The 27174-nt window shown below is 37.6% G+C and overlaps 2 protein-coding genes across 2 annotated transcripts; both read right to left on the reverse strand.

Moving 5' to 3' along the window:
• Positions 1-877: 877 nt before the first annotated feature.
• Positions 878-6456, reverse strand: KRT26 (keratin 26). Its single transcript, XM_006155948.1, has 8 exons — positions 6010-6456; positions 5507-5589; positions 4460-4616; positions 4167-4328; positions 3958-4083; positions 3118-3335; positions 1886-1953; positions 878-1029 (listed from the first exon to the last, which is right to left on the reverse strand). The coding sequence occupies exons 1-8, from the start codon at positions 6454-6456 to the stop codon at positions 878-880; spliced, it is 1413 nt and encodes a 470-aa protein (XP_006156010.1).
• A 6361-nt stretch (positions 6457-12817) lies between these two features.
• On the reverse strand, positions 12818-16862 carry KRT27 (keratin 27). Its single transcript, XM_006155949.1, has 8 exons — positions 16419-16862; positions 15840-15922; positions 15292-15448; positions 14821-14982; positions 14611-14736; positions 13328-13545; positions 13080-13129; positions 12818-12967 (listed from the first exon to the last, which is right to left on the reverse strand). Exons 1-8 carry the CDS (start codon positions 16860-16862, stop codon positions 12828-12830), a joined length of 1380 nt encoding a protein of 459 aa, XP_006156011.1. The 3' UTR covers positions 12818-12827.
• Between the last annotated feature and the right edge of the window lie 10312 nt (positions 16863-27174).

A 27174-nucleotide genomic window follows, 5' to 3' on the forward strand; every position in this document is an offset into this window, starting at 1 on the left:
ATTCCAGGCCATACAAATGGGAAATCCAGATTATTGCAGAGCTCCCTGCTTCATTCCACCCCAAATCAAACAGTATTATTTTGTTATTGTTGCTTTGTTTTGTTTTTTAGCTTAGATCTTTGCTACTGCTTGGCCCCAGCTGTACTTTCCAGAATATTGTAAGACTATCAGATAGAGTCTTGTAGGAGAATATGAGCAAGATTTAGAAACACCCAGAGCCTTTAGTAGTGCAGTAATGAATTTTTTTAGTCATTACTATGGTAAGGACAGAGAGATGCATGTGCTACAAAATGGAAAAACAGCTATCCAGATTCAGATTCAACAAGCTAACATTTACTGATTATCCTTGTAGTCTAGGCATTGCAAGGGTGAACAAATACTAATGATCTATAGGTATAATCTTTTTCAGCCATAGAAGTCTAATCCCAAAGAGATCAAGTCATTTCCATGGAATGCCAGGGACAAATCTGGGACCAGAGATGGGGTCTAGTGTTCTTTCCAGCTTACCTTCTTGCTAATTGAAGTAAATTTGACTGTGAATTGAAGCCCATTATTTTATGAGCATGAGTTTAGTATTGTCACATTGGGATTGACTGTGGAAATGGAGAAGAACCAGATTTATGAAAAATAACTAGCATCAGAAGAATTTTTAATGAAATTGCAGAAAAGACCCCCAAAATAAAAATGAAAACTAGAGACAGAACAAAATTTTTTCTTCTCTTGAAAAAGATTACATGCAAAGAAGATGAGAAAAGAAGGTAAAGAAAAACAAATTGTAGCGCTTTCAGTTTTAAGAACAGAAATGAGTAATTTCCTTGTGTTATTTGACCAATGGATTTTGTGAAGGTGATTTTTTTTTAATACATTTTTTTTCTCATTATGGTGCTTTGGAAGGTATTCGTTGCTCCATTGTAATATTGCTTATTTTAGAGGATTTCTCTTCAACTGAGTGGACTCTTAGTGAAAGGACATTACCAAGTTGATCTAATTCCTCAACCACTGTTTTGACAATAGTTTCTTCTGTTGAATCTAAAATGAAACATATGAAATCCAGTGATTATTTATGATAGGTTGAAAGGTATTTTTTTATGACTAGTATGCTTTATAAAAATAGGTTTTACAGGTTTTTCAATAAATAGTGATATAATACTTCATTTGAAGTTAATGCTTAGTAAGACTCTGGACTATCTTATCACTGGTTTTAGAGCAATAGATGTTTGAAAGCATACGAAGAACATGGATTAAAACAACCTAAGTATCAGGCTAGGATACTCCAGGGCAAGTAATGTAGTCTTCTTTCCAAATACCATCTTTACCTATTTTTGTGGTTTAAAGTAAAGTAGTTCCTTTTATCAAAACATTGAAACTGTGAATAATAATATATTCCAGGTAGAAAAGATGTTAGAGGATTGCTATTACTCATTTAGGTTAATTTCACAACTAGACCACATCTATTCTACAGAAATATAAAATGCAAATATTAAGAAATGTCATAATGGGGCCAGTAGTGGCTGGAGGTTGGGGTGCTGGATTCTGTGTGGCTGACTGTGAGGTTCAAATCCTGGATCCAGCAGATTGAGAATCATGCAAGGCGTATATGTGTGCATGCCTAGAATCCCAAGAGGAGACTAGAGGAGAAAGAATTGTGACTCAACCATCCTCCTGGGAGGTGATAATCCCCTCACCTCCTGTGTCTCTCTCTGGTGAGCACAGGTGCCCCAAAGCCAAAAAAAAAAAAAAAAAAAAAGTCATAATGACCCCTCCACATCCCTTCCATCACTAGATCTAAACTTAGAAACTAATTTTATTTGGTTAACAAATAAGTGACTTATTTAATACAACAGCTAGGGTTTAAAAGTTGCATAAAGTGAAAAACCTTTTATACCTTTGACTTGACTCCCAGAATTTATAGGCCTACATCCTTTTGATTTGTAACATGTAGATTTGCTGCTTCTGTGAAGAGAAAATTATTGGATTTTTTTTTCATTAATGAGATTATTATTAACTATGGATCAGGAATAGAAGTTTGATAATTCAAGTTTCAATAAGATTCAGATTCCTCTTACATGGTTAAGAAATATTAATAAGTTTTTTATGAATTCAATATGGAGAGGAAGTGAATGCTTTTGATCAGAAATGTCCTCATGACCAGATATTATCTCTTTCATTTGGCAATATGGGGAGTCCAAGGTCTCGTTCTGACTTTTCAATCAACTGGGCAATGAGTATGTCTGGAGTGCCTTCTATGTAGAAGGTGCTGGGCTAGGTGCTGTAGAAGATAGAGAGCTAAGAAAACAAGGTATACTCATGTAAAAAGTTATTTATAACATGGCATGAAAGAGTCTGAAAGTTAAGTAAAAAAAAAAAGAATGCTAAAGGAAGTGCTTTGTTCTAAGAGGGAGTAATCACGATTGGGTTCTTGTGAGACTCGGTCACAGAAGACTGAGCCTGGCCTTGGAGTATTCATGGGTGTTACTCATGGTGTGACCATGGCCAGGCATTAGTAGGAGTCACTGATTACTGAGTATCTTTTGCATGTCACTGTCACAAGCACTTTATCTACATAGCAAAGCACTATAGTTAAGAGTAGTTAAGAGGATGATTTTGGAATATCATAATTTTACCTATGAGGAAACCAGGGTTTAAAGAGGTTAAACAATGTGCTCAACTTCACTCAGTGTGATTCACCTCGAAGAGTGCAATTCTAGCTTGTTGCTCTTGGTTTATAAACTATGATTCCTCTGCAATGAAATCATTTTTAATAGGGGCTACATGAGGAGTAACTTATGAAGTAATAATAATACAGACGGAGTTATTATGAGAAATGTGCTCAGACATCAAATCACAGAAAGCATTTTTGACTTTTGCCGGAAGTACTAGAATCGCTAAATATTCTGTATGTTAGTATCTTTTATACTTTTAAATATATGAATACTTGACACACTTAGAAATTTGATTTTCAAATTTCTCTCTGTTTTCATTTTATTTTGATGCAATAACATAAATTCCCAAGGATAAATATGGGTAAGATATTGAGAGCAGAAAATCCTAGGATACAATATTGGCATATATTGCAAACCTACACGATATTTATTTTTTTCACAAACTATTACTTACCTTTCCTCTCCATCTAGTAAGTTGCAATACATTTCGATTTCTTTCTCTAAACGTATTTTGGTATCAAGCAGCTGTTCATACTCTGACTTCTGGCCTTCTGTTTCTGTTCGAAACTGCTGTAGTTGTTCTTCCATGGCCCCAATCTGATCCTGGATTTGCTGGAGTTGAATGCAGTAATTTCCTTCAGTCTCAGCCAAAGAACATTCATGGGAATGTTTCTGAAAGAAAAACAAAGTAAGGCTTGGATGTGTAAAAGAGAAACAATATGTTTATAGTTTAAACATTGTCAAGGTGGAAAGGATTATTTGTACAAGGTCTAAACATTTTCAACTGAAAAATCAACTTCAGCAAGATTTTTTTTTTTTTAAGTTGCCATAGGTGCTTATGGTTGCCAGAGAGAGAAAGAGAGAGAGAGGGAAGTCATCTCCAAGGGAAATGCCCATGCCACAAGCCCTTCTCCTCCATTCTCCTCTCAGGATTTTGGGCATGTACGCACACATACCTGGTGTGTTTTTCAAGCCACTGGGTCTGGGACTCGAACGGCACAGTTGGCCATGTGAGACCCAGCTGTCTTAACCACTATGCTACTAGCTGGCCCCACATTGGCAAGACTTTTTAAAAAAAATTTTCCTCTCCATTGAAAAAAGTTGTTTTTTAACTTTTGAGATTGATGAGCCAGAAGTAGTGTTTATGGATGGAATTCTTGATATTTACGTACTGTACTTAATATTTTTAGTTATACATAATTAGTTATAATAGAGCTATCTACATGTACTTACATGTTTAATGTATGTATTTACTTACATGTACATGTTCAATTCAATGGTGATTCCTACATACCACAGCCAGGAGGGACTGAAGTTCTATTTCCAGAGTTTGCAGATTGCGTTTCAGTTCTGTCAGCTCATTTCTGGCGGCCGTGGCTGACCCCACATCATCAGAGATCTGTTGCTGTAGTGATGCACTCTGAAGCATAATTGTCAGAAGGTTAGTGACCAGCTGGGACGTCTACAGAACAAACCTTTCTCTGTAATTTGTCCTTGACGTACCTTCTCATTAAATCTGTTCTCTGCATCTTTGCGGTTCTGCTCAGCCAAGTCCTCATACTCGGCCCTCATGTTGTTGAGCAGGACAGTCAGGTCCACTCCGGGGACTGCGTTCATCTCCACACACACATTCCCCCCTGCTACACACTGCAGGACTTCCAATTCCTACAAAAGGGATCGGTAATAAATACTCCCGGGAGGATTTTGATTGACATTCACATCCCACCATGAAATGAACCAACAGACTTGAGGAAGGAAATCAGACGTTGTACAAAGTCACTCTCAGGCTTCCTTACCTCCTTGTGATTTTTTTTAAGGTATGCCAGTTCCTCACTGAGCGTCTCACACTGTATTTCCAGATCGGTTGTACAAAGAGTCAGCTCATCCAACACTCTGCGAAGACCATTGGTGTCTGCCTCAACACTCTGGTGCAGAGCAAGTTCATTTTCATACCTTAAAGGTAATGAAGGTGCTTGAGAATTGCAATCATAGACACATGTGAAGCACAACTTTTTAGGTATTTCATATGCTGAAAGACAGGATGCTTTGTACACACTTTGGAAACTTCCAGCAATGGCAAACTGCTAAAACAGTCTGAGATACCTGCCAATGAATGAATGTTATTTTGGAGAAGTTATTTTTTCAGAGTTGAATTTTTAATCATTCAATTTACTTAACAGTTGAGAAAACATATTGCTGGACTTAAAAAAATGATGTTTATAAGGGTATATTTAAATCAGTTTCTTAGTTAATCTAGTCTGGCTTTATAAAATCATTTTGGCTTTAAAAACAAAAGATAAGTGAGCTGGTGGCACAGTGGTAATGCTCTGTGATGCTGAGCCCACCTGGAAAGGTCTGGGATTCACATCCCATGTCCTTCCTGTGCATGCTGGGGGTGTGTGTATCAAGGCTGGCTGGGGCTGAGTGTGGATTGTGCCACAAAGACTCTGTTGGGGGTGACTTTCTCTCTTCCTCTCCCTCTTTTTCTCATGGAACAAATGGATTCAACTTAAAAAAATAGGGGAACCAGCAGTTAGCGTAATGGTTATGTCGCTGGACTCCCACGTAGTCGACCGCGGTTCATGTCCCGGACCCGGTGGCTTGAAACTCACGCCGGGCGCGTGTGCATGCGTGCCCAAGATCCCGAGAGGAGAATGGAGGAGAAGGGATTGCGGCGTGACCATCCCCCCTGGGGGGTGATTTCTCACTTTCTGTCTCTATGTCTCTCTCTGTCTGTCTGGCGAGCGCATGCGCCCTACAGTGAAAATCTCTCAAAAAAAAAATAGCAAAAGATGTTTTTTAACTTAACCATAGTATTTTAACCTGTTATTATTTTCACCTACTTCAGCTTGAAGTCATCAGCAGTCAGCCTGGCATTGTCGTTTTGCAGGACGACACTGGCATTACAGGTGGTCACAGAAATGATCTAAATAGGTTAGATTGTGCATATGTTAAATATCAAAAGTCTAAAGAACTTCCGTATATGAGTGTGATTCCAAATCTTCTTGTCAATCTATGTAAGTATCATTTTCTCAATATTAAAGAAATCTGGATTTTTCAGATACTAAATGTTCTGAGTTTAAGAACCATGGGTGCATTTACTACTTTTGTTTCAAAGGTATGAGATAAATATTAGAATAATAAAGTGATTATATCTATTTCAAAACTATTTCTCTTTCATCATTCAGTTCTTCAGATTTGCATTGCCAAGCACTGCCCATAGCACCCGGAATACAGAGTGAACAAGTTTTATATCACATAACTATAAGCATATTTTACAGCTTCTCTTTTCTAGTTAAGCACACCCAAAGCCTGTAGAAAGGTATGAAAAGTCCATATTTCTTACCTGCCTTTTAAGATCTTCAATGGCTGAGAAATATCTATTACAGTTGTGATCAAATCCCCTGCAAGAGCCAGGCCCATACTTCTCATACCAGCCCTTGATCTTCTGCTCTAGGTCTGCATTTGCCTCCTCCAGAGCTCGCACATGGTCCAAGTAGGAGGCCAGGCGGTTGTTGAGGTTCTGCATGGTCACCTTCTCATTCCCAGAGAGGAGGCTGTTCTCTTTTCCAAGAAAGCCAGCATAGATGCCACTTCCCAGCCCTCCACCACCACTGCACAAGCCTCCTGCAGAAGCAATGCCCCCAAGAGTACAAGAAAAGCTGCTTCCTGTTCCCGACCCAACACACACATTCCCAGTGGCAAAGCCTACTCCTCCACCAGCACTGGAGAGCCTAACAGACCCAGCGCGTGAGCAGATCTGCCGAGATCCACCAGAAAGCCGAAAAGACATGGTGACAGCACAGGTGAGCGCCCTTTCCCAGAGAGGAGCAAAGCCAAAGAACACCTTCCACAAGGGTCAGCTCCATCGGTCTTTTATAGGATTCGGTAGTTGTTTCAATCTTGCCGGTGCCGATCTGTAGTAAAATATTACTCGCACTTTAATTGTTGTTTTTCATAATGGTGTGATTTTTAAATAGCATCCAGTCTGTAGGTTACAAGGTGCCCCAAGGATGTTTTTTATATATGAAAAAGTTGCCAGATGAAGGCTAAATCGCAGCCTCAAAGGTCAAAATTAAATATGAGTAAATGTACATCTTTTCGATCTCTGAAATAGAGATTAATTTTTTTTTTTCTTATTGAAGTCAGAGACTCAGTCTAGTGGGCTTGGGTAGTGTGAGTTTTTAAATTGATTATTTCAAAAGGAAAATTAAAAATACGGGGAGACTTCAAAAAGTCAGTGGAGCTGTGAAATTAAAGTATGAGTTTATTTTGGTGCAAAACATTGAAATCTACTCCACAGTTTTAGTGTCATATGTCTTTCCATGAATTTTTTGAAGATTCCTTATATTGAAAGTCCTGCAATTATTTGCTAACCAGTTTCACTAAAATTCATGATTATGTGGTGTTGATGGAGAATGATTTGAAATTTACTGATCTGGTCTACTAGTAGAATAGCAATGTGGCTTGCTTCTCTTAAATTATTTGTTTACTTTTATGAATTATTATTATTATTTTAAAATTTGCTATAGGGCACATGTGCTCACCAGAGAGAGATGCAGAGAGAAGAAAAGTGAGAGAGCAAGCTGCCAGGTCCCAGGCTTGAATGTGGTTGGCTATGTGCAAGTCCAGCACCTTAACTACCACACCACCTGCTGACCTCAGCTAACTTCTGATTTCTTAAATTGTTCACTCCTCTACTTCAAAATATTGTTTATGGCCTTTTAGTTTAAATTGATGTATCTAAGATATTATAAATTATCTAAAGAAGTGAGCTTCATATGGATTATTGGGGAGAAAAATATATGAAGGAGATGAGTATTTTAGTCCCTACCTAGAAAACCAACAGTTATGGCACTCTAGACAGAAGATGGGTGGTCGTAGGGAAGCAGACGCCATTCTCTGGCCTCGATAACCTGGGAAGTCACCCAGTCTTGTGCTTCACTTTTCTGCCTGGCAAATGAAGATAATAGTATCGAACCGTCTCCAGTGAGTGTCGAGCAGCTCCAATAACGAATAACTATAGACAGTCTGAAGGGCACAAATATTTTGTAAATGCTAATTATTTAGATTATTATAATAAAGTGGACATGTCAGACAGGGTCAGGTCTCTATCATTTATAATGGTACAAATTAATTGCTTAACTGATTAAAGGTTTTGTTTTGAAACAGTAATTTTTTTTTCTGTTGTGGATATTGAATACTTTGAAAAACATTCAATATTATTGCCACTAAAAGCTATAGAGTATTTGGCAGACTGGGATAAATATATATATTTTTTCTTTTGAACCAAAACTATTTAAAAGTAATAAATACGAAACTGTAATTTGGACTGTTGACTCACGTTTAGAATAGTGCATAAGTTAAAGATACAGCTCATATTATTTTGCTTATTTTGATGTGATTTGGTCAAATTTTTAATCTTTTGCCTATGTTTCCCATGAATAAAATAAGAACACAGAGTGCATTATCAGTGTAATGGTTGATAAGGCTTGAGTTTCTTAGATAAGAGGGCTTACGAGACTGCAAAGTGTTATTAACCTTATCTACCTCTCTCTAGATACTTCGTAAATACTAGTTAGCTTATCATCTTTTATGAAATAAGTTAAGCACATATGATTAGTACCATTTTGGAAATGAGTTGGCTCTGAAGCTAAATGGCAACATAGATCACAAAGCATTTTTATATCAAAGCAGCACTGGAGTGTAAGATGCTTAACTATTTCTTGAGATGCTGTTACCTATTTACTCACATGGGCAAGTCTCTTAAATTTTTTTAATCACAGATTTCCTTTAAACTAATACTTACTTTAGACATTTAAGTATGCATTAGTCCTTTCTTGAAGTAGGGCATAGAGTCATTAAATTCTTTAGGCTTCTTCTTTCTATATATTTCTTTCCCAAAAGTGATTATTTCATTCATGGTAGGACACTGGTATTCAGCACAGCCCAGCAGTGGTGGTGCAATGGTAGCACACATGCCCTGCAAGACTGGAAGCCATATGACAACTGTGGGTTTGGTTTCCTGGGTCAGCCTGAAAATAGACCGCGCAGTGTGCAGGCACCTAGGACCCTGGGAGCTGGTGGGCTTCAGAAAGGTGATAGCAGTGTGATGAGATTGTGCGTCTCTCTCTCTTGTGCATGCACTATCATGAAAACAAAAACTAAAACAAAAAAATTGGTATTTAGCAATATATCATTTATTATTTATTGAGATACTACTAGACATAAAAGTTATATAATATATAGTGTAAGTATTCCAAAAAATAGACTTGAATTAAACTTCAGGTTATCAGTGTTAATGTCTCCTTATTTCAAGAAAAACTTTTTTTTTTTGAGAGTTCTTTTTTCGCTATAGGGCATGTGCGCTCGCTAGACAGACAGAGAGAGACATAGAGACAGAAAGCAAGAAATCACCCCCCCAGGGGGGATGAAGATAAACTTTTTTATTCATTATCTTATTCTAACATCCATATGCCAGTTTCCCACATGATACACTTATTGTTTGGTTTCAAGTATGCTGTTCTGGAAAATTCACATTCTTGGGCCAGACAGTGGCACAGTGGTAATGCAACTAGACCTACATGGGAAGGTCCTGGTTCACACCCAAGGGTGTGCTTATGTGTAATCTGTACTGGTTGAGGCTGGGATGGGTCAAGGTGAGAGGACCCTATTAGGGATGCCTTTCCTCTGTCTTTCTCTTTGATGGAATAAATAAATAAATAAATAAATAACTTTAAAATTGACATGCTACATCCCTCTTAACCGTTTTGAACACTATTTTTCTCGAAGATGAATGAGGTTTGTTTTGCCATTAGATTCCTAGTTTTTTTCTTCTTATTTTTAGATTCCTAGCCTTTTTCTAAGAATTAGATTCTGGTGTGATAATTATTTCCTTGGTTTGGGTTTTATTTCTTTTCTTGCTAGAAGAAAAGGTGGAGTTAGAGGTTCTTACTAGCGTGGCATCATGTCATAGTTAAGCACACAGACTCTGAGCCAGACTGGCTGTATTAGCATTCCAGTATTTCCACTGTGTGAATTTGGGAAAATTACTCAATCACTCTCTGCCTGGGGTTTTCTACCTGTAAAGTGCAGATGTTAATAGTACCTACCTCACAGGGTTGTTGTGAAGATTAAATGATACTTAGAACAGACCTGGCATACAGCAAGTGCTGGTTATCAATTATTATTGCCTCTCTTCTGGAAGTTATGTTAAAAAGCCCTGAATATAACTCCTCAGTCTCTCACCCTGGTTCTAGTACAAAGAATTCATTCCTTAAGTTATGATGAATTTGTGGTTAGACATCTCAAATACTAATTAATACCAAATTTGAGCTTAATTAAAAAAATTAATTAATTTTTTTATTGCCAGAGGGTTGTAGGCTTGAGAGAGAGAGAGAGAGAGAGAGAGAGAAAGGAAGAGGGAGAGCACTCTCCAATGGGGCAAAGTCATGCTGCAGCCCCTCCTACATTTCTCCGTTCTGTTGGGATTTGGGGCATGCATTCAAATGCTTGGTGTGTTTTTCAAGGCTCCAGGGCCAGGATTTGAACCATAGTTGGCCATGTGAGATCTGACTCCCTGAACCACTAGGCCACAGAACCAGCCCTTAAAATCTTTTTAAAGAATTATTTTATTCCAAATGATATAGTGATTGAATGTCTAAAAAATAATGAGAATAAATAATAATAATCTGAAAAAATGATGAAAAGCTATTTGTTGATGATGTGTGTAGTAATGTCTTTGCCTTGACTGATATGCATGGTAATCATGCTGGAAAAAGAAATGCAATACACTGTAAAGATATATGTGATTCAATGTAATATAAAACAGATTATGATAATAGTAAATGAAATAAAAACAGAGTAACAAAAATCATTTTATTATTTTATTTTGATCAGAGAGGGACAGAGTGAAAGAGAGAGAGAGAGAGAGAGAGAGAGAGAGAGAGAGAGAGGGAGAGAGAAAGTGAGAAAGCAAGCTGCTAGGTCCAGGACTCGAACTGGTGGTTGGCCATGTGGGAGCCCAGTGCCCTTAACTATCACACCACCTGCTGGCCCCCAATTTTTTTTTTTTTTTATAATTTAAAAAGGATTTTCTTAGAGCAGTTGTAAGTTGAATTTGAAAAGAAGGTATTTTAGAAGGTTCTTTCTTCTCCAAAGGGTGGGTTGAACTGAGATACAGAGAGTTGAAAAAGGGCACTGATGTCATATTGTTTATTGGCTGAGTTCAGGGGGAGCTCATAGAGCTCTAGCAGCTTCCTTCCTCTTGGAGCTTGTAATGAGCATAAAGAGCACTTACAGAGTGCTTTCTCCGTCTTGGAGCTCACGGTGCAAGGAGTTGGGTTGAGCTGAGCTGAGCCAAGACCACCAGGTCTGAGCTAGCAGAACCAAGGCTGAGCTGAGTAGGGCTAGCTAGCTAGTTGACCAGGTGCTATTTTTTTTCTTAAAGGGGCTACAGATAATAGTGGCTCATTGCCAAAACCAAACTGTCACGCACACACACATGCACTATATGCAATGGTATAAAACAGCAAAGTCATAATTACTAACAAGTGTACAAGCACACTGTAATTAATAACATAAGTTGTTTATCCTGTGGCCTTCAAACATATGATAGGAAGTAAGGGAGTCAGACTAAACTGTCCTGACTCCCTTTTCCCTATAGAAGATTCAGAGATTTCTCTGTACCTATCCCTGACCTCCTCATGTGCAAAGCCTCCCCCATTATCAACATTCCCCACCAGAGAGGTACACTTGTTACAGCTGGTGAACGTAGACTGACATGTCATACCACCTGAAATCCATGGCTTACATGAGGCTTTGCTCTATGGATCTGGGCAAAAGCATAATGACATGTATCTACCCTTACAGTTTTAAATATTTTCACTACCTTAAAAATCCTGTGTTCTACCTTGTCATCCCACCTCGCAAGCTTTGACATGCAGTGATCTTTTAAACTGTCTCAAGGGTTTTGCCTTTCCAGCGTGTCATATAGTTGGAATCATACAGTATGTAGCCTTTTCAGATTGGTTTCTTTTATTTAGTAATACACACTTCAGGTTTCTGGAAGTCTTTTCATGGTCTGATAGCTCATTTATTTTTAGCATGGAATTATGTTCTATTGTTTAGCTGGACCATAGCTTACATATCCAGTCACCTACTAAAGGATATCTTGGTTACCTTCAAGTTTTGAAAATTATGAATAAAGTTTTTATAAATGTCGGCATGCATTTATTTTTGGGGTGGACTTTAGTTTTTGGCTATAAAAGATGCAGTGATTACTGGCTTGATGGTAATAGTGTTTCAATTTATAAGAAACTGTCAAAATGTCTTCTAAAGAGGTCATAAGTAAATACTTTTGATTAAGCAACCCCATGGTAGGAAGCTTTTTTCTGATTCTGTAAGGATACGTGATATAGGATGGGGTAATCAGAAGTTAAGTGGGAAGATACATGTTTGCTGCACGTTCACCTAGGTATTATTAAATGCATGTGGGAAAGAGAGGAAGGAAGATAGCTTGAAAGTGATGCGATTCAACTCTCTGAACCAGTTTTGCAGTTTAGTGATATGGTACTTGTTTCAAAGAAAAGTAGACTGTTTCTGTTATGAGGTTGCTGTGTGGGACCCAAATTTTCTCACCTTCAAATAAACCTTTGGAGGATTTCTGCTGAATTTGCATCCTCTCCCACCCCTATGAAGCTTTGAATCACAGATTAGAAAAATAGATGCATCAATAATAAGTACTAAATATCATTTCACTGAAAGTTAAATTTGACTTGAGAGACACATTGCTCTACAGCCTTGGATGGCGTAAGTAGAGCACTTGAGAATCCCCATCCTAACGGAAAGAGATGATGATCATGATGAAGTAGAGCCAATGGAATTCTTCATTTACCCTGGCCCCCACATTCCTCTTTTCCCTTCCCAGTGGACACTATAGTTAAAATGAAAAGATTGATCAGAACCAGGACAGATGACTTGCAACAGGAAGAACTTTTATTGAAACATCACCATAGAGAAAGCCAAAGAAATGTTGCTATTCTAGGAATAGCTTGTCTAAAAGCACTGGAAGAAAAGCAGAAAATTAAGAGAGCCCTTGTTAGGAATCTAGTTTCAATTTGATTTTTAACTTAGGTCTGGTCATTCGTTCTGGGGGACTGGAGTTCAGGAAGGCACCCTCTGCTCACTCTTATTGTTGACTTTGGTGGATTTCTCTTCCACGGTGTGAACTCTAGATGAGAGAACTTTGCCACGGGGATCAATTTCTTCAACAACTGTTTTAACAATGGCAGTTTTAGAGGAATCTAAAACGACAAGTATGAAATGTTAGAATTTATCACTTCATAAATGGTAATTAGCTCATCATTTGAAACACATATAAATACACATTGACTGATTAATATGTCTTTTGTTTACCTTTTATCTGATTTCCTGGTCCTCCATAACCTTTTGATTTAGAACAAGAGCTGTGAAAAATATAGGGAGTTTGCATTAATGATTTCACTCTGTGTGAACATAATTTAAGATGGGAGTTCACTGAATTCTGAAATAACACTAGAAGGGGTTTCATCTACACATGATCAGGATTATAGATACTCTGTACTTGATTTCAAGCACTCTTTCACAATCATCCAGTAAATTTTCTCGATGGAAGAAGTACTTACTCATTCTCTCCATCTATCAGGTGGCAGTAGGTCTCAATTTCCTTTTCCAGGTGGATCTTGGCATCGAGAAGCTGTTCGTACTCAAGTTTCTGGCCCTCGGTCTCAGTTCTGACCTGGTGCAGCTGCTCCTCCAGGGCCCCGATCTGAGCCTGGATCTGGGCCAGCTGCGTGCAGTAGTTGCCCTCGGTCTCTGTCAGGGAGCACTCCAGGGAGTGTTTCTATGGTTTGGTAAGACACAATTTAGTAGAAAATGACCCAATGTTGTTTCCGAGTAAGCCAAAGCAGTTATGAGAAAATTAAGGGTATTATCCTTACATGATGCAATACTCATATTCATCCAGAAGATTCCATTTGTTTAATATGCACTGTTGCTTTTATTAGATGGCATACTCTTTTTCTATTTGAGAATGGTCATTGGTGGTGAATGTTACTCACATGTCCAGGAGTGTTAGAAAAGATGAAATTGTTTTTTTCACGGGGCACAGTCTCAAGATACTCCCTGTTCCCCACAGAACCTATGCTTTTTAGAGTCTGGAATAACTTGCCTCTTCCCCAGGAACAAAACCCTTCTACTCTTTGTTGCTCTGTTCCCAATCATGGGACAGCCTCGTCTCAAGAGGACTGTTAGTTCCTCTATTAAAAAATAATCCTGTAGTCAATGCATAAACTTTCCATAAGTAGAATGAATCAAAGAAAAGAATCACCTAGCTTTGTGAATCTACATGGGCTTCTCTAGATACACATATGCTGCAGTTTTACATGGGACGAAGAGGAGCATCTCTTACCCTTTCATCTGCAAGTATTTTTTAATACAAAGTCTTGATTTTATATACATTCATAGCCTCTGCTGTGAATGAACTCGGATGAATTCTTCCTTTTAGAAATAATGACATCAGTTCTAGAGTCTGCCCTGTCCACACTCTGGGGCTATTGTGGACTCACATGTAGGAGAAAGTGGGGGGTAGACCTTGAACGAAGAAGGTGATCCTCATTAAGCATGTTTAGCGTCATGTCTTTTGACTTGAGGGTAAAAATTGTTTTCTTTTTTGAGTATCATATTTGCTAACTTGAACTGCTTCATAATGATTAGCACCTGGGGTAATTTTCAGGTAAAGAGGATTTTGTGTGTGTGTGTGCAATGTGCAAATGTGTCTTACATCAGGCATAGTCAAGAATGCATAAAAACTGAAATAAGTAATACTATATGGAAGAAAAAATTTAAATTTTTTAGCAATTTCAAATTTCAGATTCTCTAGCGAATCTTTTCTGCCCCTTTTGCTTACCATGGCTAAAAGGGACTGCAGTTCGATCTCCAGGGTTTGAAGTGTACGTTTCATCTCAGTCAGTTCGTTTCGAGCTGAGGTGGTGGCGCCAGCATCATCAGAGATCTGTTGTTGCAGCGAAGCGCTCTGAAACGCCAGGAGCCGGGGTGAGCGTGATATTCTTTGTTTTGCACCCAGTGCCAGGTAGGGGCGCCCTAGCGTGGTCTTTACCTTTTCGTTGAACCAGGCCTCCGCATCCCTGCGGTTCTGCTCAGCAAGGGCCTCGTACTCTGATCGCATGTTGTTCAGCAGAACCGTGAGGTCCACCCCGGGCGCGGCGTTCATCTCCACGTTGACGTTGCCTCCAGCCGCGCATTGCAGAGCCTTCATCTCCTGAAAGGGAGTGCATGAGAAAGAAAGAGCACATTAAGTAAAAATTTTCACGATCAAACAAACAAAAACACCCAACTGAATAGCTCTAAAGAAGCTGGACCAACAGGATCCATATGCCTAGAAACTTTTGGGGCAGTTAATTGCTTTTCAGAGAGATGAATGGAAACATTTCAGCCATGGAAAGCATACAAGAAATGGACAGTTCCACCTTGAATGTTGATTTAAGATACTGTATTTACAATCTGAAATTAATGTTCAATTTCGAGGGAGGAGGCACATTGTGAAAAGACAGAGAGGTGGAGCAGCTACCTCCTCGTGATTCTTCTTGAGGTAAGCCAGCTCCTCGCTCAGGGTTTCCAGCTGGATCTCCAGGTCGGTTCTGCACAAGGTCAGCTCATCCAGGACTCTGCGCAAACCATTGATGTCTGCGTCCACGCTCTGGTGAAGGGCCAGTTCATTTTCAAACCTTAGAAAATTATTTACAAGTTTCATCGTTATCCATTAGTCAAATCACTTTTTATTTTCACAGCATCATAAAACTCAAACTGAGCTTTGAGATACAACTATTAAAATAAGACTTAAAACTGTAGTTGGATCACTCATAGGACACCAAATACATTTCTTCAAAGCAAGAGAATGAAAATAGCCAAAATTCTCTTTCATACAATATTGACATTCATTTGTGCTAGTCTCCAAATTTCCCAAATAAAAGGTCTTTTTCTAGTCCCTCTAGTATGCATTTTGCTTCAAACAAATAAATGAACAAACAAAAGCAAAGGATTGAGCTGACATCGAAGAGCCTAAATAAAAGAGGGGACTGCTTCGACAACTCTTTCCTCCTCCTCAGTTCTACTTACTTCAGTCTGAAGTCATCAGCCGTTAGTCTCGCATTATCGTTTTGTAGGACAACATTGGCATTGCTTGTAGTTGCAGAAATTATCTGAGAAATGGAATGTTAAGAAAAGGAAAATGGATTTTTTTTTTAAAAACTTCAGATTTCCTTGAAATAAAGTTACCCATGAAATTATAGTAATATTTCACACAACTGTCTCTAATAATAAGATGATTCTTTTGAAAGTGGAAAATTTTAAAATGGCCTCTTATTCTCCACTCCACTCTTAGGAAAAACAACCAACCAATCAATGGACAAAAAACTCTCTCTATGGACAAGCTTATAAATATATTGCTGGAAACATTGAATATTTTTTGCTATGTTGGTAACCTAAAGCATGCATATGTACCTGATACCAGGTGATGGCTGAGGCATGTTCAAAGATTATGATTTTAATATAAATTATTTTTTATCATTGATAACCAAGTTTTAGAAGCTGACAGCAAAGCCTTGCTTATTGTGATAACTTGTGCATTTGTTTGTGTGTGGCTAAATACGCTCACATATGTTAATATATATGTTAATACTCACGACTGTTTCTTACCTGGGTCCGAAGATCATCGATTATTGGAAAATATCTGCTATAATCATGATCAAGACCACGGCAAGAACCAGGTCCAAATTTCTCATACCACCCCTTGATCTTCTGCTCCAAGTCAGCGTTGGCCTCCTCTAGTGCTCGAACATTCTCTAAGTAGGAGGCCAGTCGGTCATTGAGGTTCTGCATGGTCACTTTCTCATTGCCAGAGAGAAGGCCGTGCTCATTCCCGGTGAAGGCAGCACATGAAGCACTTCCCCCAGCCAGTCCCCCGCCATAGCTTCCTGCAGATGAACTGCTCCCAAAGGAACAAGAGAAGCCACTTCCAATGCCTGGCACACCGCACACATTTCCAGCCCCAAAGCCCGCTCCCCCGCTGGAAAGCCTCACAGAGCCGGGTCCCCCGCAAGAGCCAAGCCGGCGGGATGCGGAAGAAAAGCGTGTGGACATAATATCCAGACGGGAGGGTTTGTTCCTGGAGTGATGCTCTGGTGGCAAAAGTCCTACTGAAATGGTTTAGTTTGTCTTTATATACACATCACTTGGGTGTTCCTTGATGAACTTTGCTACTCATAGCAAAATGGTGTTTGCCAGCTCATTGTGAGTTATCCATAATTGGGTTATTATTATCATTTTAATGAATGTCTTTACCCCACTGTGTCCATTTCTGTAGGTGGATAGTTACCTTGAGGATATTTGTTATCTCTGGGATGGGACAGGGTGGAGTATTATCAAGATTGTTACAGTGATACAAATTTAGTATGAGTAACCCTTCTTGTCTTCCAGCCTTCGGAAATATAAAATTCCTGTATAAGTAAAAAAGCATGATAGACACATTTATTTCCCTTGCCCAAATCAAGAACATTACATTTTCTCCAGCAAATGAAGAATCATAGTTTCCTATAATTTAAAGACCATGGGCCCATGGTATCAGAGAAAGAAGGCCAGATACTTGATAAAAATTGAAGAATTAAATGGGATCTTCCTTGTAGACAAAGAGTCTTCCCTTGACCCTTATCCTTGCTTAATTATCATTTCATCTTTACTGGTTTTCTGTCTAAGCTGTGTCGCCTACTGGGTAAAGTAGGAAATTGGTTAACCTTGTGAACCTCACTTTCCTCATCTGTAAATGAAGAGACTAGATTATGGCCTCTATAGTTCTTATCTCTAGAGTTCTCATATTTTCACAATTTTTTCCTTTTACTGTCTATTTCTAGAATTCTTTTTACCTTCTTTTTAGATTCTTGTCATAGGGCTCATGTACTCTCTGGAGAAAGCCAGAGAGACAGAGAGAGGGGGGAAGTGAGAAATCACCCCTCAGGTGGGATGACCATGCCACAGCCTCCTTTCAGGATTCTGGACACACATGCACACTCAGAGTGTTTTTCAGGTCATTGGGTGGAGACTTGAACTGAAGAGTTGGCCTTGTGGGATCCAGTGCCTTAACCACCAAACCACCTGCTGACCCTCTAGAATACTTTCATGCATTTACTTCTTCCACCTTTCATCTCTTACTCATTGCTGAATTTTGAGCTCTCCACTTAATTGAGATTAATCTCTCAAAGGTCACCAATCACTGCATATCTCTGATGCAAACATTGTTTCTTATGTTTATTTCCTATACCCTCTTGACTGTATTTGGTATTGAGCACCTTAGTCTGATTGAGTTTCAGAAAATTGCCTCCTGAGAATTTTTCTCCATCTCTGGTTGCTGACCTTTTGTCCTCACATTTTTTTTTTGTGCTGCAGTTTTGTCATTTCTAGTAGTTCCTTAGAGTTTTGTGCTTAGCATTTAAGTCTCATCTTGGTGTAGGTCTTACCTAGCGGTATGTCCATTCTTCTAATGTTCTTCTCCCCTTTTTTCATTTTTAAACTTTTGTTCATGTTGTCCTCTGTACCTGGTTGGTATGTTTTCTTCTTAAAATTAAACATTATCTGAGGTCTTGCCTTTGCCAAGAACAACTGATACCACTTTCTATGATGTAGATGGAAAATTAAGATGATAAAAATGTAATTTTTTTTATGACCTACCAAATGGGTTTACAGAAAAAGCCAGAAAATTTTGTCAATCAAAAAAAATTACATTATCAGGCCCAGCAGGTGGCATAATGGTTAGGGCATTGGAATCTCACAGGGTTGAGTTCCAGACCTGGCAGCTTGAAAGTCATACCAGACATGTGTGGGTGTGTGCCCAAAATCCCAAGAAGGGAATGGAGAAGAGATTGCGGTGTGGCCATCCCCTCTGGGGGATGATTTCTCACTTTCCCCCTTCTTTTTCTCTTTCTTCTTCAGTAAGTACATGTGCCCTATGACAAAACAAACAAACAAACAAATGAAACTACAAAGTGACATTATTAAAACTTTGCAATTTATTATATTTAAAATTTATGATACCAAAATATTTATTTTACAGTTTAAGTTTATTTTGTTATATTTATAACTATTGTTATATTTATAACTATTGTTATATTTATAACTATTATCTCTTGTACATGTTAGAAGTAATAAGATACTTTTAAAGGAAAAAGATTTATATCTTAGAATATCTAACAACTTTTTTCTGACTTTTGAGCAAAGGACCCACAATTTCATTTTGTACTGGATCCTGCAAATTATGTAACCCCCAATTGTTGGTTCCTTCTCTGGGGAAGCTGAAAAGTCTTTAAAGAAAAGATCCTTAGTTTTATGGATGTTTGATTGTGCTCCACAAAAGTTAGCTTATCACACAGTCTCCTGAAATATAGATACCCACATACAGTGTCACCAATATTTAAAGCCTTACTCTTGAAAATGAACAGAATTTAAAAGCTGATCCTACATTGAAAAACACTCCAACATAAAAGGCAGAGGCTCAAAGAAACAAATAAAAAATAACATTCAGGGAAAATAGACATAATAAAAGAAGTTTAAAAAACTTAAAAAAGAAAATATCTATAATTACTGATTTTAAAAGTTACAAAAACCGTGCATATTCAAAACATGGATAGACTATCATTAAAATTGAACAGGAAGCATAAGACTTAAGAAAGAGCTCTTACAATTAAAAATTAACTTCCAGAATAAAACTTCAATAGATGAGCTAGAAATCAAACTAAAAAAACTCCCCAAAAGTAAAACAGAAGTATAAAAAATGGGCCACTTCCGTGGTGTAGTGATAATGCGCTGCTCAAGAGAAGCCACATCCCACGTGGTGACTGTGGATCAAATCTTTTTCCCAGTCAGGCTGAAATGTGCAGGATGTGCATGCCCCTGGTCTGACAGGCTGGAGGGTGCATATCTTTCTCTTTCACTCTCATGTGTACACATGCTCTATTATGAATAAAGAAAAAAGATGAAAAAGATAGATAAAAAGTCAGAAAATTAGAGGCTTGGTCTGAGAAGAACAGCATTAGGTAGGTGTCACGAAAAGAGAGAAGGAAGAAATGATGAGGTACTTACTTTAAAAACAGTCTAAAAGAATTAGTCAGAACTGAAAGACAGATACTAAATGCAAAGAGACCACCAAGAGCCATGAACCATAAATAGAAAATGATCACAGTGAGGTATGTCCACAGACTATTTCAGAGAACGATGGAGAAAAAGAGAACACTAAAAATGTCAGGAGGGAAAAACAATATATATCCAAAGATAAGGCTCTGTGATTCCAGTGAAGAATGCTTTCAAAATTCGAACCCCAAATTACATCCAACCTTAATTTCTCCACTTTGATAATCACTAATGAAGGAGGAATAAAAATATTTTCAGACAGGAAAGTTTGCAAAAAATTTACATCCTCTATAAACTTTGACAGGAAGATACTGGAGAGAAAAACAAAAAACGAAAGCTTAGAATCCAGGAAATGGAGTTCCATTGTGAGTATATTGAGTGAATGTCCCCAGATGACAGATGGAGAGTAGGCTTAAACAACAAAGAGGCCATATGGACTAGGAGGATGGAGGATTCTTTCAGTGAATTCTTTAGGGAGTATAGATGGAAGTGATTGTTTTATGGTTTTAATCATGTATGGGAGACTAAGATACATAGGAAGCCAGATTAATTAAAAAAATTACTGTTTGCATATGGAAGAAAACATTGCCCAAGGAAACATAAAGTATACCAGCTGACATAACAATGAACATTATTTACTTAGTCATAATGATGGAAAAACTGAATATTGAGGGGCCAGTAGGTGGTGTAGTGGTTAAGGCACTGGACTCCCATGTGGTGACTAGGATTCGAGTCCTAGACCTGGTAGCTTGAAACTCACATTGGGTGTGTGTTCGTATGTGCCCCAAACCTGAGAAGAGAATAGAATAGGAGGGATTGGGGCATGCATCCTCCCTGGGGGGTCATTTCTCACTTTCTGTCTCTATCTCTCTGTCTCTCCAGCAAGCACACATACTCTATAGCAAAAAGTCTCTTTAAAAAAAAATAAGGTAAATATTGATACAACTGAATATTATGGTATAGCTCTATCAGAGGAGAAGGTGGTAAAAGCCAAATTCTCAACTTTCTTTTAAGAGGGCAATACATAATGTCTAAAATTGAAAAATCAATATAGAATAAAACATAGTATTTTAGAATATGAAGACAACAAAAAATAACTGAGAGTTTTAAGTGGTTGCCTGTGGAATGGACTTGAGGTGAAAAGAGGTAGGGAACAAGAGACTGCTGTTTTGTGTCTTTTACCACAATTTGACCTTCTTTTTTTTTTTTTTTTTTTCCAATTTGACTTTTAAAGCACGGTACACTTAGTACTTTAATAAAAAGCAAAAAATTAATTAAAAAATAACCAAGAAGTCCCAAATGTACATCAGAACTTTCACTGTAATATTTACAAATAAATTTGGTACAAAATCCAGTTTATAAAAAGATACTCTGATATTTCCACTTTAAGGATTTAAACAAGATAATTTGAAATGTCCTTCCACTGTAAAACAGCCTAGTGCTGGATAAAATTACAGTTAATGTCTTTATAAATTCATTGCTAAGCTCAAAATAAAATAAAATAATTCCTTTTTTTTTTAAAACAAAGTAACAAAAATAAGAAAGCTAAAATATGAGTGGTGAGTGAATACAGAACCTTGAACTTTCCTGGAAATATGTTCAAACAGAAATAAATTTTCTGGCTAAGAGCATCACTGAGAAATAAGATTTGGACCTGACCAAAAATCAAAGCTAAACTTGGAATCTTGCTTACAGCTATACAGTCCTAAACCTGTTTTGAAGTAGATCAGCTTAAGGGTTAGCAAAACTGCAGCTATTTTGAAATGAAGACCTCTAACAAGAACCATCTGACCAAATGCTGAGTCATAGGGAGATTTTTTTGAGGTATGGTCAGATGAGAAACCAGGAATGAGTATTTGAAGGAATCAGGATAATTATTCAGGAGAAAGCGATTGATTCTGATTGATTGTGGTGAGGAATGATTTGCACATGCTTGTATCTTATACCTATATATACAGAGAACATGGTGGGAATATTGAACTTTTTGAGACAGTTTGATGGTATTTGCTGATTGTCTCCCTGTAACTGACTGGTGAAGAACTCACTTCTTCACCAGCCTCTGCCTCTCATTTCATTGACTATGAGAAGCAGCAGCCACACTTAGTTGATCAGTAACACTACCTTTAGGGAAAAAGGTGACGTTAGAAAATCCACATCCTGGCAAAATGAACAAAACAGGAAATCATGCTGTCAAAAGTTTAATAATACTGCTATTATTGGTATATACTAATGACGTATAATCATGGCCTTAATCTTGTACAATCTTGCAATTGTTTTTCAGGTTTTAAAAATAATTAATTAATTAAATTTACATTTAATCACTATATATCTTTATGGTGTACACAATGCTTTTTCCAGCATGAATATGGTGCATACCAGTCAAAGCAAAGACATTACCATATACATTTTCATCAGCAAATAACTTTCATTGTTGTGTCAATTAAATCTATTGTTTTTTTTTCTTTCCCTGTTCTCCTCCCTCCCTCCTATCACTCACCCCTGTATTACCCTTATCCTTACTATCCTGGTATCTACAGTTGTCCTCCCTACTATTCTACCTTTCAAACTTTGAATTTCTGCTATATAGTGCAGGCATTCAGTATATATTGCATGTGGACATACAAAGTCTGTCTTTCATATGCTGCCTTGCTTTGTTCAACATTAAGTCTTCCATATTTGCCTACTTTGAATCAAATTTCAGGGTCTCATTTTTTTATGGCTGAATAGTATTCCATAGAGTACATATGCCACATTTTTCAATCCAATCATCTATTTTTGGATATTTGGGTTGATTCCATGTCCTAGCAATTGTAAATAGTGCTGCAACATGAAACATGGATGTGCAAGTGTTTTTCGACTGACAGTCTTGCAATTTGAATTCACTCCCCTTGAGTCTAAGAAACCCCAATCTAAGAAATTAAGATATTTCAGATTTCTACCACTGAAGACCCTCTGCTAAGACTTCATCCTCCTGCTCCCTAGTCTAGCCAGGAACCAGGATAAGCCAATCAGCAGCCATCTATTTTTGAGTTCTGAGTGGTCCCATTTAGGGATTTTGACCACAAAGATTCTCTGCCCAGACTTCAGCCTCCTGCTCCCCAGTCTAGCCAGGAGCCAAGTTAGAGCATCTTACTTATTCTATCTCTTTCCATCTCTCTCTCTCTCTTTTTAATTTTCTTTTTTTTAATTTTTAAACTTAGTTCTCAGCTGCTGCTGCCTTTTTGACTTACTAATTCTTACTTTTCTCCCTGCCCCCATAGGATAAGCCAGTCAGCAGCCATCTGTATTTGAGTTCCGAGCAGCCCTATTTTTCATTTTTTGCCAATTTTTTTCTTTTTTCCCCCTCTTTTTTTTTTTTTTGACTTTTTTCTTTTTCTTTTCTTTTTACCTTTTTCACTTTTCTGCTCAGCCTCCACACTAATTTTCTAGACAGGTCTAGGTGATAAGTAGCCAAATAAATGAATACTTCTAGGTTCAGATTAATCCTCAATTTTCATTGAGTCAGTTGTGCAAAGGGAGAAAAACGGTACTATTTTCAGACTGGAGGTCACCTTCTTCTGCATTCTTCTGATTGGTCAGATTTAACTCTAAAAAAATAGGAAAAAAAATATAATCCATTAGATGACCAGAAACCACTGCAGAGGCACAAGAAATATGAGAAACCAAGAAAATATCTCTCCTCTAATGGAAAAGAATAACTCCTCTTCCTTCTCAAAGAATACAATGGCACACTTGGAAATGTCAGAAAAAGAACTTAAAATAGTCATAGTGACAAAGCTAACAGAGATGCAAGAGAAGAGAAACAACAAACTCCAGAAGATGCAGGGGAAAAGAGACACTGAGTTTCAGGAGGTGAAGAAGTTCTTGCATGATCTGAAAGAAGAAACATAAAAAAGAACCAAACGGAATTGTTAGAGATGGAGGCCATAATAAAGAAATCAAACATACATTGAAAATATCAAAAGCAGATTAGATCATGCAGAAGATCAAATCTCAGATGTAGAAGATAGAACCTCTGACCTAGAGAAATTCACTAAAAAGACTGAGAAAATACCCCCCCCAAGAGACTAACATACAAGTAATATTAGATACCATTAAATGCCCAAACATCTGGATCATTGGTATTCCAGAAGGTGAAGAAACTAATAAGGGTATTGATAATCTATTCCATGAAATCCTGGAAGAAAACTTTCCCAATCTAGAGAGGCACTTAAATATCCAGACCCAAGAAACACAAAGGATCCTATATAGAATCAACCCAAGAAGATCTTCCCTGAGGCACATCATAGCCAGACTGACCAAAAACACAGACAGAGACAAGATACTAAAATTAGCAAGAGAGAAATGTCAAGTTACTTTCAAAGGATATCCTATAGGCTAACGTCAGACTTCTCATCGGAAACAATGCAAGCAAGGAAAGAATGGGAAAATATATTCAAAGCGTTAAGCGGAAAACAATTTCAACCAAGAATACTATACTCAACAAGATTATCTTTCATCTAGGAGAAAAAGACAAAAACATTCTCAGATAAACAAAACCTGAAAGAATTCACCAACACCAAACCAGCTGTCCAAGTAGCATTGAAGGGAGTGCTATACCAGGAAACACAGAAACAAGAGTACAAGAAACAGCCAAGAAAATGGCCAGTCTAATAGTAGAACAAGTCTGGAGTTGAATGTTAACTTCCAGAGTTTAAATGGAATGATCAGACCACAGTAACACTGCAAATTCGAAGAAGAGAGATTAATTGAGTCTGAACTACTGAAACAGAATTTTTTGACTTTAGTCTAAAATATTACTGATCTTGTTTGATGCTTTGATTTCCATACTTAAGAATTTTTGTCTTCTCTTGAACTGTTGATTGGTTCATTTACCTACTGTTTGAACTGAATCCTAATCTTTTTTTCTGGCTTTAAGTTTTAAGCAAATTTCTCTTAACATTTTTAATTTTGATCTATTAAAACTAAAACTTTTTTAAATTAAAAAAATGCATGGAAAAATACCTATTAATACCTATTTCATGACTGCAGTAAGCTAGATAGCCCCAGCGAGGTGATACTTTACAGTATGTTCACTTAACTCATTGAGGTTTATGTCTAAAGTCAGACATACACTCATAAATATGTATATATCAACTGTGCTTGCTATTGGAAGTCTTAAAATTAATTAAGATCTTTAGTGAATTAATAAAATGTGAAAAAAAAAGGCATGGAAAACAACTGTACATACCAGAGACAGTGTGGGAGAAGGGGGGAAGTTGGTAGATGGTGAGACGTAGGGAATCGAAGGGGGGAAGCAAAATATATAAGAAACAAGAAATAGAAAATTATTTGTTGATGACATGTTTGGTAATATCTTTGATTGAGCCAATATACAATGTATACTGGATAGAAAAATCTCATTTTTTATACTACATTGATGTACAGTGATTGACTGTAAATAAATAAATAAAATAAACAAACAACAGCAACAAAAAGAAATGAAGATGTTTCAAATTGGTATTATTCCAGGTAACCACAAGAGAACATGTCAGTCCTGGTCTTCAAGATTCCCCAAAATACATTTTAACAAAATATAAGCTTGTAATAAAATAAAGAAAATCTGTGAAGAAACTAACCATGGATGTCTAAGAGTCAACACTAACTACAATCTGTAGAATAGGACATGAAAGGCCAAAAATGATGAAATTACAAGACAGTACATATAAAAAAACGAAGTTTTAGTGTTTAGGAAGTAAAATAATACAAGTATTGCAAATCAACAAGTGACTATCAAAAAAGATGAGGTACATTTTAAAAAGAAATGAAAAAACATAACTAAAATAAAAATTTTAACAGATAAATTAAACACTAGGTAAGACACAGTCAAGGGAAAAAAATATAGGAAAGACAGAAAGACCTAATTCTGAGAGAGTGAGACAAAGAGAGAGAGAGAGAGTGAGACAAAGAGAGAGAGAGAGAGTGAGGAGGATTGAACTATGGAAGAGAAGTTCAAAGAAAAAATGACGGTTAAAAAGTTCTAACAAACACTTTATTGGAGTTCCTATAGAGAGAAATAAAAGAATGAGGCAGAGGATGAGATTTTTCTGGGATAAGTTGGAAACATCAGTTTTCCAATTTAAGAGGTACAGAGAATTAAAAATCTGCTTCTAGTTACATCATAGCAATGCTGCAGAAGACGAAGGAGAGGGAGATTTTAAAGCAGAGAGAACATGGAGACCATCTGCAAAGGAACTGTAATGAGCTCATCAGCAGTTCTGCACTAGCAGCAGTGGAAATCAGAAGTCTCTACAGCTTGAGGATGGGATGTTTCCTTCCATCCCGTGAACTCAACAGAATTTACCCAGAATTTAATTTTACATCAATTCCTTTGCTGAATATATATTCAGGGAATTCTGGTTTATTTCTTTGGCAGGAAGTGGTGAATTAGCGTTATTTGTTTTGCTTTTTAGTCTCTTCATATTGACAACTCCTTTACCAGAAAGTGCAGTGTGCCCTTTCTGTTACAATTGGCTTTCTCTGTACTTCGGTGGTTTTATTATTATTATTATTATTATTTTTAAATCAGCATGTTGTGATCATGTCTGAAAAATGGAGCTGGCTTCCTGGGCATAAAACCTGTGCAGCTGCACAAGGTCTCATGTTTGGAAGGGTCCCTTGTTTGATTTAATACTTGGTGTGTGCATACATGCATGAGAGAGAATAAGCAGCCTCCAAGGGGCATGATCATGCTGCAATTCTTCTTCCTCTATTTCTCCATCCTGCTGAGATTTAGGCATGAGTACCTGGTGTGATTTTCAAGCCGTTGGGGCCAGAATTTGAACTGCAGTGGGCCATGCAGAATCCAGCACCCAATGCTCAGCATTTAACCACTGGGCTACAGGGCCATCCCCATATAATGCTCTTGGTTGCCATCTCGAAATTCTTAGTAATTTAATCTTTGAACTTATGTCTAGCTAGTGAATTCTGATGGGATTATGGGACATGTCAGCGAGCAGAGGACTGTGTGAGATATGCGGGTTCTTCTGCCTTAGTGGCACAGAGGGCATGCAATGTCACGTGTATAACACTCTGGCCAGTCCACCATGTGCGAGATTTGGCGAAACTCCAAGCAAGTTATGTCTATGATTGAGAAGCTAGGCTTTGCATTGATACTGAACTTGCTTCAAAAAGAAGGCCTGGGTGTTCCAAGAAAGAAAAATGACCAAGGAACCCTATCATGTACTGCCCTTACTTGTGCTACTTTTCTGTATTAGACGACCACTTACTCTGAAAA

The sequence above is a fragment of the Tupaia chinensis genome, unplaced genomic scaffold (assembly GCF_000334495.1).
Source record: "Tupaia chinensis unplaced genomic scaffold, TupChi_1.0 Scaffold000477_1, whole genome shotgun sequence".
In the NCBI taxonomy this organism is placed as follows: domain Eukaryota; kingdom Metazoa; phylum Chordata; class Mammalia; order Scandentia; family Tupaiidae; genus Tupaia; species Tupaia belangeri.